At 38.6% G+C, this 15,935-nt stretch overlaps 1 protein-coding gene across 1 annotated transcript in view; it reads right to left on the bottom strand.

Moving 5' to 3' along the window:
• LOC149922954 (uncharacterized) overlaps positions 1-15,935 on the bottom strand; it is an 89,397-nt gene that overhangs the window by 41,346 nt on the left and 32,116 nt on the right. Inside the window, exons 4-6 of the mRNA XM_090163255.1 lie at positions 12,006-12,186; positions 7,933-8,072; positions 1,202-1,605 (exon numbers count right to left, since the gene is read on the bottom strand). Coding sequence (XP_090019381.1) covers positions 1,304-1,605; positions 7,933-8,072; positions 12,006-12,186 — 623 coding nt within the window. The 3' untranslated portion in view covers positions 1,202-1,303. The remainder of the gene's footprint in view (positions 1-1,201; positions 1,606-7,932; positions 8,073-12,005; positions 12,187-15,935) is intronic.

The following is a 15,935-nucleotide window of genomic DNA, read 5'->3' as shown; positions in this document are numbered from 1 at the left end:
CGTTGTTGTTTGTTAAGTTAACATAGTGACGTCAAAAAAACCGTCAGCCACATCGAGACGAAAATCTACCGCGATAAGCATTCCAAGTAGAGGTATGGATTCCTGATCTAATATGTTTTTGACGATGCCAAATATTTTAAAGTATGTCTCTCGTGAAACCATATTTATGGTTTCCTGCTTGTTATAAAAGGGATTTGTTCTTTTACAAAGAGTAATTAAATATTCATCAATTCATTCATTATTACCTACTAACGTCAAAACAAAAGAACTTAATTAAGTGAAGACAGCTAAATCACCTCAAGATCCGTTATAATTTTTAGCAAATGAAGGAACTTTTATCCGAAAATCCTCCTCAAATGAGCAATTTCAACTTCACCTAGGAGAGTAATATAAGCTGGCCCTTATCTCTCTCCACGCCTTAAGGCGTCCAACCTATTTCTCCGAAAACTCTCCCAATGAAGTCAAGGTGTGTAAAAGATTTATAAAAGATACCATCTATCCCTATCGGGTATATATATACCCTCAGCGGTGAAATCTCATGTTCAAGTGTGAGATAGGCGGCGATCGTAAAAGGTGGTATATAATGGCTCGGTTGGTCGGCTATTATTCCGAAGCTTCCTCGGACGGCCGAGTCTATGTGTGTCTGGATACGTTATATCCCCTCTCAACAACCCGTGTAATTAGTTTTCTTGTTTATACCGAAAATACCATTATATAGGCTTTTAAGCCTCGACAACATTAGGAAGCCTTCTAAAGCGCCTTTCCCCCCTCAAGCACTCCTTTTCAAAAGTTTGAATCGTAAAAGTGGAGACGCTCCGAAGAGCGTCTTCTCCAGCAATAATCCTTCTTTTAAGCCGAAAGCTCGCGCGCCTCGTTTTCCTAGAAATTGTAAAGCTACGTAGTCTTAGTTGACGTCGCGTTTAAAGGCGGCGCTAGAGTAAAGTTTAAACGATATCTCGCTAAGCTTCCGGTCTCGATTAGATCGAGGTTTACCTCTTTCGATAGCGTTCTTCCATTTTCACCCCCGAAAGTTTCGCTAAAAGGTTTATAGCGACCTCTCCGTTTTAAAGTCTAAATAAATGTACATACTCGCTTTGGTAAAATAGTTAAAACTCCGGCTAAAGCGTCGCTTCCTTTTTCGCCCGTGTCGCAATCTCGTAAAAGTTTTCGGTGCTCGCGGGTTGGAACGGTTAATCCTTACCTCGGCACACACACCTGTACGCGGTGTCCTTCCTTCTCTCCTTTGTATCCCGACTCCCGCTGCTTTCTTTGTCGGCCCAAACGCCGGATGTCCTTGGCCGGATCATTGTCCGTATGTAGATGGCAACGACGGGCGGTCGCCGCTGAAAACGGTGTCGCTCTTGGTGTTGATCGCGAGTACTCGTAGGAAGAGAAGAAGTAGGGGCAGCGCGAAGGGAGTGACGGAGCGGCGGAGAGCCGAATTGCAGACTAGCTGACCGGCGTCCAGGTCCGAGATCGGGTGGTTGGAGAGAGGCTGCGGGGACGAGCATCTCGTTTCCTTGGGCATGTTGACCACCGAATGTTGCTGGTCGTTGATCCAGTCGCGGAGCCACGTCATCCGGCAGTCGCAATGGAAGGGGTTATCTGCCAATTGTAAATTGAACAGATTTCATTAAAACCTTCGGAGCTACGAAAATTCGATACATTGAATTGTATCAAAATATTATATTTAATCCAAACTTTTACTACTTATATAAAAAGCCTTTGACTTTGCAAACTAGAGAGCTGCGGTCTAGGAGCAACAAACAGGAGAATGCAGCTAGCATATAAACACGCTAAGGCAGCGTTGAACAAATTTCATTGGACGAACCTTTACGCGGCACGTTTTACGGGCGGGGGGAAGACAATTTCCGAATTTTCCCCTTCCGACGGCAGCAGGCGCTAAAGAGTCTAACCAATGAAAACTGTACGCAAGAAAATGCACGACTTTTGACGGGTTGCGTTCTCCTTGTGTGGGGTGCTGTGTTTGCTGTTCGTAGCTGCCGTTGAGTCGAAAACGTTTCATATACCATCCCATTTCCGTCCAAAAATTCGTTTCTGTTCAATCCATGACCACCCGTTTCCATCCATTCCCATTCCATTTGACATACATTTTCTCATACCCGGTGGCCGGGTTACAATGCGTAGGAGGGTGGTGGTAAGCTCTTCGAGACAGCGAGCCAACAAATCCCTACACTCACTATTACTGTCAACCTCCACAAGTTTTAACCCCTTTAACCAGTGGGGAGAAAGCTTGCAAGCTCAACGTAAAGGGAGTGGTTCCGAGTTTTCAACCAGAGCCGCAAGCCGGGATCGAACCAGGTTCCTCTTGCTGCGAGCCGAAAGTGCTAACCACTCCGCCATATTTAAATTTGGGACGAATTTTTCTAATGTAGAATAAGAATTGACAGATCGATAGCTCGTGCAAATTATTTAGCTCCATTTAAAAAGATATTTGAAAAACTAAAAATTCGAAATGTACATCAAGTATATGACTATTTTGGTCTTATTTTTATTTTTTTTATAACAGTTCATAACTTGAACTTCTTTAATATAAATAATGTTAAGTTAACTTCTTAGTCGTGCTGAAAGTTAAAACTGCCCAGAACCTAAAAAAATATTTAACAAGCGCGTGTAATCGTGTAAAAAGATACCAAAATATTAAAGCAATTAAAAAATAGCAAAGGAATTTGTGATCAACAAAATTTATTCTAAACCATATTCAAACTAAAATATTTTTTCAGTTAATATATACACTTTTATTTTCCTCTTTTAATGAAATCTTTTGTCATGTTCTATAAGCTTTGAAATTGCGTAATAAATTATTATTAGAAACATTATTAAATATTTAACGAATTATCACGAATAAAAGTTTTGAATTTTCTTACTTAATATTGCAATAAAATAATCAATATTTTCCGAATTATAGTGATTAGTTAAATTTAAAGGGTACCTTAAAAGTTTACATTAATTAACGATCTAATGATGGCGCCACCAAAATGTATCCACTATCTTAAAGTGACGAATATTTTTAATATAATTTAAAATAATTTAGTGTGATAATGTCCTTTTTTAGGAGGTATACACGTTGCAAATGACTCCAGAACCAAATTTGGTGAGCTCTTTTCTTGATGGGCTGTCGTGTTTCAATAAAATTATTGATTGGTCGTTGACTGTGAAATTCGGGTTATCCCTCTCAACTCGGGTAAATTCGCTTCGAGTATATTAATTTTGAACGCTAGACGCAGCATTATAACCCATACAGCTGCTTGGCTATTAAATTTGGAGTCCATTTATTATATTAAAATGGCCAGTGGACGAAAAGTCAGTTTCTCATCTCCCAAAACAATTACCGGATCGAGTAAAATATTTCCTTTAATCGGTAATTTTCTCAAGTCACTAATTAAATTTAACAAATGTATTTATAAGTAATCGATTTATTCTACGTGCTCTGCTGTGCCTAAACTATCATCTCTTGAATTAATCAACTCAAAGTTTAATAAAACATAGCAGATGGTTCTGATGTCACTTCAACGCGTATGTATGTAAATAGGAGGTTTAAGTGAATAATAATAATAACTAGCTAGGCCCAAGGCATCTAGCGACTTACAATGCCTTTTAAACAGGTGGCCGGGTTACAATGCGTAGGAGGGTAGTGGCAAGCTCTTCATACCACGCGAGCCAACAGCTCCCTACACTAACTATTGCCGTTAACCTCTACAAGTTTTTATGGAAAGGGGAATTTAATTAGTGTGGTACCATAAACCAAGAAAATGTTTCAGAACTTTTAACGAAACTTAGGAGTCGCCTTAAGGTAATTTAGGTGTTTCAATAAACTGATTCCACGCTGTCATGACAGATGAAAACGTGACGACACTTCTACATTCGTTGCTGAACTAGTAATTATCAAAGCTATTTGTATTTTGAAAACTGTCGCCTGCTATATGTTGCTTCAGATGACGATAGTGTAAATACCAAATTTTGTCAGCTATGAGATTTTAAAAATATACGAGAATATTTTGACCAATCGATCGTGAGATTGACTTATTCCCGAGGTATTGTATATAAAACCATCGCTATTGAAATCCCTTTTACAATACATTAACAGTTAATCCCCATTAAATTCTAATGAATTCCTTAATATAAAAATAACTGTTTTAATGGCATAAATTCCTCTTCCAAAAACCTTTTAAAAAATTAATCAGAAGCTTAGTTCCCTTTCGTAATGGCGCAATTTGGAAAGACCACGTTTCGGAGAAATAAGAAGCCGTCTTTTTCCAACACAAACCACCTACCCCAAGAAGGATTCGCATCAACCTCGAAAAACGGTGTCTCAAAAGTGACGCGGCCAATGAGGTAGAATAAATAGAGATCCAAGCAAATCTGGGATTCGCGGGTCACGTTTTATACGAGTAGTTGAATTAGGCTTAAGTTTCAACATTATCCAATCGTGTTGGCGCCATCTGTATCTATAAGCAGACACCTTTGCAAAATATATTAAGGGTTAGTTTTCCAACAACACGATAGATGGCGCTAACACGATTTGATTAAGTTAATTTACTAGGCCTAACTCTCCAACTCGATAAATACTGTCCCGCGAAACGGTACGTCCTGGAAGGCGGATTTGGATCTATATTTATCCTACCTCATTGGATGCCGCTTTTTTTATAGCAAACAGAAAATAGCTCGTGGAAATTCTGTATTTTAAGAAATTAAAATAAAAAGTCGTGCACGATTTCATTTTTTTTCTCGCACGTGCTCGTCTTTGTACCTTCAAAACTGCCTCTACTTGCCCTGAGATGGCGCGCTCTTAAAAAAAAGTCACATCACATTCGAGACATAAAAAAACAAATGAAATGACTACCAGCGATACATGTCCCTCTTGGGTATAGGTGGTCTGTGCTCTCACTTTCTCTCGGTGGTCGTTGTCCGTTCTCTTTCATCTGGCTTCCGCCATTTCTATAGCGTCTGTTATTCCAATCGATTAATTTGACCTAAAGGCTGGCTAGAAGGAGAGAGCCCTTTACGCTACTTTAAAGGTAGATTCGAAGGGGTACAGTTGGGCCGAATAGGGCACGTATTAGACCGAAACATAAATGACTGAACGTGCTCTACATGAAAAAGTGGATGCCCACTTTCTCTCTCTCTCTCTCTCTCCCTCCACTCGTATATCCAAGGCCTTCTCTTATCAGGGACACTCTATCAGACTGCGCGCTCTACACTACATCCATCGGAATTTCGCTCCTAACAGCTCTTTGCTACATTTGGCGCCGCTTACGCTATTTTCGAAGCTGACTTTTGTATTTATTCTTTTCGGTATCGTTCTCTCCAAATGTTAGTCGTTTCTAACCAAAAATCTGCTAGATATTGACTGATTTTTTGGCGATATTATAGAAGGCCTATTTAAGAAATTTTGAAACTAGGGGGTTTATTTGAACTGCATTGCCTTCATTTAAAAGTAAACTAAAATGTATTAGACATTTTTGTATGAACAGACGTAAATTAACTTGTGGTAAAGATAAAAATTAGGATGAGTCTTTTAACAATATAATTAGTATTAGCATGAATGTAATAATAATAATAATAATCTAGGCTAATACCCATGGATATCGAACTATAGAACTTTTTACCATCTGGGGCTAGGATGGGTGGGGCTTTTTTGCGTGATAAGTAATCACTTAAGCCAATCAGAACAAGCGTTTGTCATAGATAGAGATCGGCGTTTGAATAAGAAATTATCCAATTATTTATTTTTATTCATAACCGCAAATTATCCAAAAAAAACATACGAAAAAACCGATTATTTTTGCATGTTAAATCGTTGTTTATTCGTATAAAATGTTCATAAAAACAATTAACCCAACTTTTTATGGTTAATCGAAATTTTGACTGTTAATTTATTCGTTCCGCTGACCTCTATACAGGGTGTTACGGATAAGAGTACCGAAACTTTCTATATGCATTCTATGGGTCTCTATGAGTAAAAAATGTCTAATAAACATGCGTCCTAAAGTGCTTCGTTTCAGAGATATGGACTCCCAAAATACTACCCCAAAAAACCGGACACAGCCTTAAATCTGGCAAACAATATTCTTCCTTGAACCAAATTGTTTTCATTAAACTATCAATTGTTTTTTATCCGTGAGGCGAGAAACTTTAATAACAAGTGGCAAAAGTTCATTAATTTCCTTTTAGAAGTAAAATGAGTTTGAAGACAAAGCCATTTTAATTTAGTGATACGATTTTAATTATTAAATTTAAAGATACAAATGTCATAAAAATTCAAAGGAATGGTTTTAAAATTGTCTAATTCGTTTTGTAGCTAATATGGCACATTGGTCTAGGAACGTTTATTGCACGGACGGGCTCAAGAAAAATGGGTTAGAAGCTCCAAGATTCAACCAGCAGTAGATTCCTAAAAGACTGGTGTCAGATCGACACAAAGTTTAAACATTGTTTTTTTTTTGTGATTGGCATGTAACCTGGAGAGAGGTACAAATAATATTTCGACTGGTTTTACCAAATATACGAACGATTGAATCTTTGAACTTCTAACCCAAAAAGCGTTCTCGGACGTGCCATATTAACCACAGAACGAATTAGACAAACTTAAAAGCATTCTTTTAGAAATCTTATGACATTTTATCTTTAATTTTGATAATTAAAATCGTTCGTAACGACAAAATGTTTTATTTTATTTGGAACCGTGTCAATAAAATTAAAATGGCTTTGTCTTCAAACTCATTTTACTTCTAAAAGAATATTAATGAACTTGTGCCACTTGTTATTAAATTTTCTCGCCTCACGGATAAAAAACAATTGATAGTTTACTGAAAACAATTTGGTTCAAGGTAGAATATTGTTTGCCAGATTTAAGGCTGTGTCCGGGTTTTGGGGTAGTTTTTTGGGAGCCCATATCTCTGAAACGAAGCACTTTAGGACCCATGTTTATTAGACATTGTTTACTCATAGAGACCCATAGAATGCATATAGAAAGTTTCGGTACTCTTATCCGTAACACACTCGATCCACAAAGGATTTCTAGGATTTCGCGATTCAACCGTCTAAGAAAATACATTGTAATTCTTAGAAAAATACAACTACTACGACTAAATCAGTCGATAATCATAAATGCATAAGTTTCAATAATAATCCTGCCGTATATTACATATTTCTTCAACCGTTTGGGCGAGACGGGTATCTGCTGCTTCGATAGATAACATAATGTCAAGCACTCAAATACAAATTGTTATAAATTTAAATTTTACAAAACGTTTCTATTTCAAAACCCAACTGCGAAAACTTCGATTGACACACGTGGTTTATTTAACCATTTTTGGTGCTTATTTAACCAATTATTGGTAAAATTTTGGTTCCTTAGCACAGTCAAACGGATAAATGCAATGGGAATCACTGGAAAACTGCCATTTTTGGAGGATGTAGGTGTGACAGTTGAAAAACTAGCGCGTATACTGGACTGCAATTTAAGGCCCTTAGAAAAAAAACGATGCAGTTTACGGCGCATCATTTACTTCAGACATAAAAATGTACCAGTGAACTCTTATTGTAATCCGTGAAACGTGTCCAAAGTAAATCGTACATCGCTGACAAATCCAGAGACGAGATTCATTTATCATTAGAGATCTTTGGTATATATATTTGGCGCAATCACCGTTCGAATAAAAGCTCTTTTTAAATTTTTCGTGATGTAGATAAGAATAGTGCCTTTCTTTAAAGAAATGGGGGCCGTGAAAAAAGGCGATTGAAATTGAAGTTTACCCTTTTGAAATGGATGAACTTTTTAAATGGGAGAGAGATAAAAAAGACATTTCTAAAGAAAGGAAATTTCCTTTTATAAACTCGGTGATCAAAGGAAGATTCTCTCGCGGAGTGTTTCTGAGGCTCTTCTTGTATTATAAATGAAGCACTTACCGTGCAGGTCCAGAACTTGTATCGTGTCTAGCACGCTGCCCAGAGTCTCGTATTGGATCGTATCCAGCTTGTTCGAGTGTATGTAGAGCCATTCCACCGCGTGCAAATTATCCAGTGCACCCGGCTCCAGATTTTCAATGCTGCGTGCCACCGAAAAGAGAGGAAACAGAATCATTCTTTTTAATTCACGTTAAGATAAAAACAATGTTTCTCTAGAAAGGGTCTTATCTCGAGTTGTAAAATTTAGATAGTTGGATAGACTTTGAAAACGTTGTTTGTTCTTAAACTTTGGTACTTTCGGGGGGTCGGCTTGATTCGGTTATAGCAGGCTCGTTTGCGGCAGCTTATATAAACAGGGGCTAGTAGAAGTGGGATAGGACAAGGTCACTGATGCCCCACGGTCCTATAGACGGTGAAATATTTAACCGTCGCTGACTCTTCAAATCTGAACCCTATCTAGGGAGGGAGCACCAGATTGGTGGAAATTTGAGCATGCGCAGATACCATTTTTAGCCTGTTACCGAGAAAAAATATCTATTATCATAGCCGCCTATGCTATGGGAGACGTAAATCACGGTCCCCCGCGTAGCACGTGGTGCCATCTAAGTACACTGACCGTTATATGTGGGAAATAAAGGCTTGATAAAATGCTCATTTAACTAGAAATTTAGTAATAACTTTGAGCTCGTTAATTTAAAACATAAATTATTAATTGAATGGACGTGGAAAACAGTGTAAATTACCTCAGTGATTATTGAAGTCGCTGAGGATGGCAGCTAGGACCAACAAACACAAGGAAAACGCAGCTAGCCTTTAAACACGCTAACGCAGTGTTGTGTACAAATTTCATTGGGCGAGCCTTTACGCTGAACGTTTTACGGAAAGCGTCTAACCAATGAAAAATGTACGCAAGAAAATGCACGACTTTTAACGGGTTGCGTTCTCCTTGTGTGGGGTGCTGTGTTGGTTGCTCCTAGATGGCAGCATGCCGTCAACAAAAGTTCCCTTTTTTTCCTACCCCCAACTTCAAAAAACCTCTAAAGAATCCTTTCTGGGGGGGGGGGGGGAGGCAAAAGAATTTATTTAACCGTCTTTATGGCAGCCTTCTCGAACTTATTTTACGAAAGTAAAAATGGTCCTGTATATATTTTTAAGTTTTACGAAATTTTTAGATAAAGTTAAAGTGAAAATTTACTAGCTGTAAATAGGGTAAATTTTAGTTATAATTTGATTCCATATGTAACATAATATCTCATAAGTATTCGTCTCCGTGAAAAAAATCACTGACAAGGAGACTACCCGAGGTGTTACACACCGATTTTGTTCAAACTCGGGGAATTGGTAGACCTTCATGTTACTTGAAAAATCCTAAAGGGTTTTTATTCAATGGGCAACGGGTTTGCCATGGTAACGAAAAATGTTTTTGACAACATAAAATAACATGGGATTTTGACCGATTTCCCTGTGAAAAAAATTTTAAAAATTTATAAAAATGTGACCAATTTTGATTTTTTTCGTCAATTTTTATCAATTTTTTTATAATTTTAATTTTTTTTTCAAGTTTGTAAAATGTTTCACAAGGAATCGGTCAAAATCCCATGTTATTTTCAATGGGAAAATTTTCATTTTAAGTTGTCAAAAACATTATTCGTTGCCATGGCAAAACCGTTGCCCATTGAATAAAATCCCTTTAGGATTTTTCAAGTTACATGAAGGTCTACCAATCCCCCGAGTTTGAACAAAATCGGTGTGTAACACCTCGGGTAGTCTCCTAGTGAGAGCTTGTTTCACACGGAACATACAATTAGTGGACCGTAAATTGAAAATCTCCCGTACCTAGTTCTATGGAAAAGGTTACCATGGAAACGAAATTTCGTGAACGTTAGATACGAGCTAAAGTGCTAAACTGAAACGCACGATAAATTCGTCCATACTGAAAAGGGATAAAAAAGCTAAACCCTAAACAAATTTGAAGAAATTAAAACATAAAGACGCGAAACTCGGATCAAATATATCTTCGAGTGAAAAACTAAATTTAATTAAAAATAGCCAGAATTTCCAACGGTAGACCGGTTTCGTCCTATTTGGGACTCGTCAGTACCGTGCGGGAAATCTGCCTCACGACTATTACACCGAAAAGAGAAACTAAGCCTAAACACTAATAATGTATTCTTTTATTAATAGCAACGGAAAGCCGAATAGGGGGAGAGTGGTGGAGAATAGTATATACCAAATGTTAAGCTAAAACCGAGGCTAAAACGAACCTAATTTTGAAGTTTTTGAGTTTCACAATCATCATTCAAATACGCGTGAGGTAAACTTGGAGAACCATAGTTCAAAAGTTGGGCTTAGAAACTTCGCGTTTGTACTGAGAAGACGGATAGTGGGAAAACGAAATTCGGTCGATAACGTATAGGTCTCGCGAATGAGTGTGTGTCAAAGTTTAGGGTCAAAGCTCTTCTCTATTCGCTCTCATTCGCATCAAGCTTCTTTTTTCATCTCCACGCGCATACTTTCACTCTCCACGAATTCGGATGCAAAGACCTCCAAAAGCGATGAATCCCAAAGAGAGTGGGATATTCCGCACTACGATATTCTGGTGGCGCGTCCACCTCACTGCCTCCCTCTGTCGGCCTTTCATCCCGGCTGATCTCATTTCTCCTTGTTTGTTGTTGATGCCCATCTCTGGAAGAGATCCACGCAGCCACGGCATTTTTCTTCTTCAGAGAAGAAGATCAAGGTAGCGTTCGCTCCTCATCTACTTTAATGGTAGTTTATAGTGGCTGCTAGGAGCAACAAACACAGCACCCCACACAAGGATAACGCAACCCGTCAAAAGTAGCGCATTTTCTTCTGTACAATTTTCATTGGTTAGACGCTTTAGCGCCTGCTGCCGTTGGAAGGGGAAAATCCGGAAATTTTCTTCCCCCCCGCACGTAAAACGTTCGGCGTAAAGGTTCTTCCAATTAAATTTGTACACAACACTGCGTTAGCGTGTTTAAAGGCTAGCTGCGTTCTTCTTGTGTTTGTTACTTCTAGGTGGCTGTAGCCCCGGAAATTTCAACGGAGATTTATGGTTCTAACTAACGCGCGCTATACACCTATATTTCCATATCCATACTTTTTATAAAATTTCTCTTGATTTATTTTTCTTAGAGGAAGAAAATGTTCGACGGTTTAGACGGTAATGTTTAATATAAGTCAATAGGTTGAGAATTTACGCATCGTGATAGTGTTGTCGAAGCATTCTAGACGTTTTTGCTCAAAACCTAGCTTTAAACTATAGATGGCGCTTAAAATTAGGGCGTGGTATGAAATTGAAAGAGTTGGCTATTCTGATAACCTAAAAGCGTAAATGATATCCTTTGATTTTTCACGTTTTTTGTAACATAATTTCTCAATTATTTTAAAACTAAATTAGCCACTTTGTTTCAAATGGACAACGCGGTAGCCCTTAATGGTAATACCCGTCCCGTGTAGGTTATTAAATTCATTACCGAATAACTATAATATTTTCAAATTATCCTTTTGATAGTTTATATATACTCTCTGTCGTATAATGGGGAAAATATGAATTACGAAAGGACTAAAAATTGATCCTAAAGCATGTTAGCGCAGTTAAATAGTCATTACGACCACGTTGGACGTCCAGAATTAGAAGCCCTCACAATTGACTTCATTCCGTGCCTTTTTTTGTCGCGCAGAGTCGCTTCGTCAAGCTTGGCAATTTTTTAGGCTTACGTCGTCGTTTCAGAGGGTTTATCTCGGGAAAACGTTAATTTCACGCATGGAAATTAGTAATTTGAATATAAATGAGACGGAGACCAGGGGCTAGGACTCCCTTTTTTTGCGCCGCTGCCCATGCGAATCTAATAAAAGTATAGACGCCCCCGGTTAGTCTCGCGTAACTCGCGATATCTAAACGTGATTGCCCCGCCTTCCAGCACGCTTCTCCGGCGACGTTATCGCGAAGGGAAACGACCATGCGGGTTTAATTTATTCCACGGACAAAAATTAGTCTCCCATTAAGTTGTCTCGAGTTTAGTTTTTTTTCTTTTCAATCTCTTTCTTACCTGTTTTTCTGCAAGTACAAGTACTTGATGTTGACGCCGAAAGGGTAGAAGGCGTCTTCGCCGACGTAACTGATGTTGTTGGACCTAAGGTCTAGTTGTCGCAGTTTAGTCAAGTTGCGCAGGGCTAACGAAGGCACGGACATCAGCTGGTTGTTTCCCAGCTTTAACCACTCCAGTGAGCCTGTTGACAACAATCGCGAAAAAAAAACATAATTGATATTAGAATTTGTGCTTTTTGCTATTAGCAAAAGTAAAATATAGTAACTTCACCTTTTTCTATTAAAACTAGATTTTTAGAATTTTGAATTATTGAAAATTGTTTAATACCATGTTATAATTTGTGAAAAGTCTTCAAAACTTCATGGATTACTTTTCTAAAATCTTGATTATTTAGGTTAAGATGTTTTAACTCTGGTAACGATTTGATTTAAGTTAAAATATTACAATAACGATTACTAAGTGGTTAAAAAGATGAAGTTTATTTTAAATACGTTTTTAAAATAAATTTCGTGTTTTTAACCGTGTCATTGTAATAATTTAACTTTTAAAATATATGATCGGGTAACGATTTCTTATCCTAACGATCTCGGATATACCAAAAGTTCAATATTTATTTATGGCTCGTTTTTCTCCAATTTATATTCCTTTCCAAAGTTTTTACCTTAACGGTACCAGATATTTCTTCTGCCTGTCACCCTTGAAACTTTCTTACCCTCAATGCTTCGTTTTGCATTTACGCTTCCCGCAAAACGTGATTTTGGAGAAGGTCGAGCGGCCTGTCTGCTTTGCGATCGGGACCTTTTGTGCCTGCCAGCTAGGAGCAACAAACGCAAGGATAACGCAGCTAGCCTTTAAACACGCTAACGCGGTGTTGGGTACAAATTTTATTCCACGTTTTACGGAAAGGGGGAAGACAATTTCCAAATTTTCCCCTTCCGACGGCAGCAGGCGCTAAAGCGTTTAACCAATGAAAATTGTACACCAGGAAATGCACGACTTTTGACGGGTTGCGTTCTCCTTGTGTGGGATGCTGTGTTTGTTGCTCCTAGCTGCCAGCTAGCACACCGCTGATTTTCGATAAACCTCGCTCATCTATTCTTTCGATCTGGCACACTTCGCCGGACAATTGACCATTTTAATACGACTGCCTTAGCTTTGGAGTCATGTCTGAAAAAAACGGTACTTCCTTTTTTGAAAAGTTTATTCCCAGCGAGCACAAACGTTTTCTTGGTCAATTTCCAAAAATTATTAATTGATTAATTTTTATTTAACAATAACAATATATATTATATTAATAATAATTATCATTTTCATTTTTTGTCACGTAAGTGGACAAGAGATTGGAATTGTTCACGATGAAATTATGACTTCAAATTATGGTTGTCTGATTTAACTAAATTTTTAAATCAAATGATTTAAAAAAATTAAATTATTGATTTAAATATCCGCAAGTATTTAAGTAGCAAATATACTGAGCCTCCAATGCGCTAAAGTGACATATATTGACACTACGCCTGAAGGTGAAAAGAGATACCTTTCATAGAAAAACCGGTCCCTTAAATTGTGTCAACGCCACTGTTTTGGCCCTTTTGGGCTATACGGCTGTTTCGGACCAATATGTACCCATATACGTCACCTTAAAAATTATCTATCACAATAACTCGTTCTTAACTCAATTTCAAGTTCCATTATTATTCAGAAGGTGTTGCAAATTACGTCAGCGACGACCACAGCAATACTTCGGGTAAAACAGTAGTTTCACTCGAAATAGATTTCGGTGTGAAGCTAAAACCTTAAACTAATTCAGCTATTTCTCTAGTACGGATTAAAAAAACATTTGGTTAAATAAATAAAAAGGACAAATTACGTATTATTTCGTTTCAACCGGAAAAGTCGTATCTCGAGACCAGATAATGGTACATACGACTTCAACCATTACTGGGTAATTAACCTCTCAATTTTAGCGCAACAAAAACCATTAATGCTATCATCCCGGTATATCAGTGAAATTAAAAAAAAACCATCCGTTGTTGGAGACTGCGCGTTTCCTGCCAACGTATAGATAAGATTTATTCGTAGCGGAGAAAATTCCCGCCAACTAAACCGTATAAAAAGCTACAAAAGCAATTAGATTTATCCTTTAATTCGTGGCAAAACGATCTTTTTTAATTCCGGTTTTCCGTCCTATTATCGAGTGGTTTCGAAATCCCGCCCTCTGGTGCCCAGCGAGAGTATTATTTAACCCTTTTTTTATATTTTTAATACCATTTTTATCTGGACAATGCCAAATAGCGGATATAAAAGAATTATACTTGGTTAAGTTTATATACGCGAGTCTTTCGACGCGTAACTAATCACGCCGCGGTGGACTGGAGGTTGGTTGCGGCGCGCTAAAAAATATCGCCTTAATGGTCCCCGTTAGTCGTTAAGTTTATTTCTGGCTCTTTTGGAATGATAGCGTGTCGCCTTTTGTCCGTACAAGAGGAGAAGCTTTCCAAATCACCCGGGAGAATCCTTGTATCTTGACCACCGGCGAAAAGCGTTCTTCCTTTCATGATACCGAATCAGGAAGATGAGGAAGAAATGGCCTTCTCTTCAACGAGGTCCGCGTCTTGGCACTATCGGACGGCATTCATCTTTTCATACGGACCTGTAATTACGCTTTTTCTTACAAGAGCCGCTACCGGAAGAACTGTGGTACGCTCGATCCGGCCACCGCGAAGGAAACGTCTTGAATAAGATAATTAATATTTCTAGTTTTTTAATTACCGTCGTGACGTTGGTAATAACAACCAGTACCCGGCTAATCTCTACAGGGACCAGTACACGGCACAGGTTCCAAAAAGATAATCTCTATAGGGACCAGTACCCGGCACAGATTCCAAAAAGATAATGTCTATAGGGAGCAGTACCCGGCACAGGTTCCAAAAAGATAATCTCTATAGGGACCAGTACCCGGCACAGATTCCAAAAAGATAATGTCTATAGGGAGCAGTACCCGGCACAGGTTCCAAAAAGATAATCTCTATAGGGACCAGTACCCGGCACAGATTCCAAAAAGATAATGTCTATAGGGACCAGTACCCGGCACAGGTTCCAAAAAGATAATCTCTATAGGGACCAGTACCCGGCACAGATTCCAAAAAGATAATGTCTATAGGGAGCAGTACCCGGCACAGGTTCCAAAAAGATAATGTCTATAGGGAGCAGTACCTGGCACAGGTTCCAAAAAGATAATGTCTATAGGGAACAGTACCCGGCACAGGTTCCAAAAAGATAATGTCTATAGGGAGCAGTACCCGGCACAGGTTCCAAAAAGATAATGTCTATAGGGACCAGTACCCGACGCAGGTTCCAAAAAGATAATGTCTATAGGGACCAGTACCCGGCACAGATTCCAAAAAGATAATCTCTATAGGGATCAGTACCCGGCACAGATTCCAAAAAGATAATGTCTATAGGGGCCAGTACCCGACGCAGGTTCCAAAAAGATAATGTCTATAGGGACCAGTACCCGACGCAGGTTCCAAAAAGATAATGTCTATAGGGACCAGTACCCGGCACAGATTCCAAAAAGATAACCTCTATAGGGACCAGTACCCGGCACAGATTCCAAAAAGATAATGTCTATAGGGACCAGTACCCGACGCAGGTTCCAAAAAGATAATGTCTATATAGACCAGTACCCGGCACAGGTTCCAAAAAGATAATGTCTATAGGGAGCAGTACCCGGCACAGGTTCCAAAAAGATAATGTCTATAGGGACCAATACCCGGGACAGGTTCCAAAAAGATAATCGCTATAGGGACCAGTACCCGGTACAGGTTCCAAAAAGCTAATCTCGGTATAGACCAGTACCTGGGACCGGTTCCAAAAAGCTAATCTCGGTATAGACCAGTACCTGGGACCGGTTCCAAAAAGCTAATCTCT

The sequence above is a fragment of the Leiobunum rupestre genome, chromosome 11, assembly GCF_980474605.1.
Source record: "Leiobunum rupestre chromosome 11, qqLeiRupe1.1.hap1, whole genome shotgun sequence".
Taxonomy (NCBI): Eukaryota; Metazoa; Arthropoda; class Arachnida; order Opiliones; family Sclerosomatidae; genus Leiobunum; species Leiobunum rupestre.
This window is presented reverse-complemented; position numbering and strand designations above follow the sequence as displayed.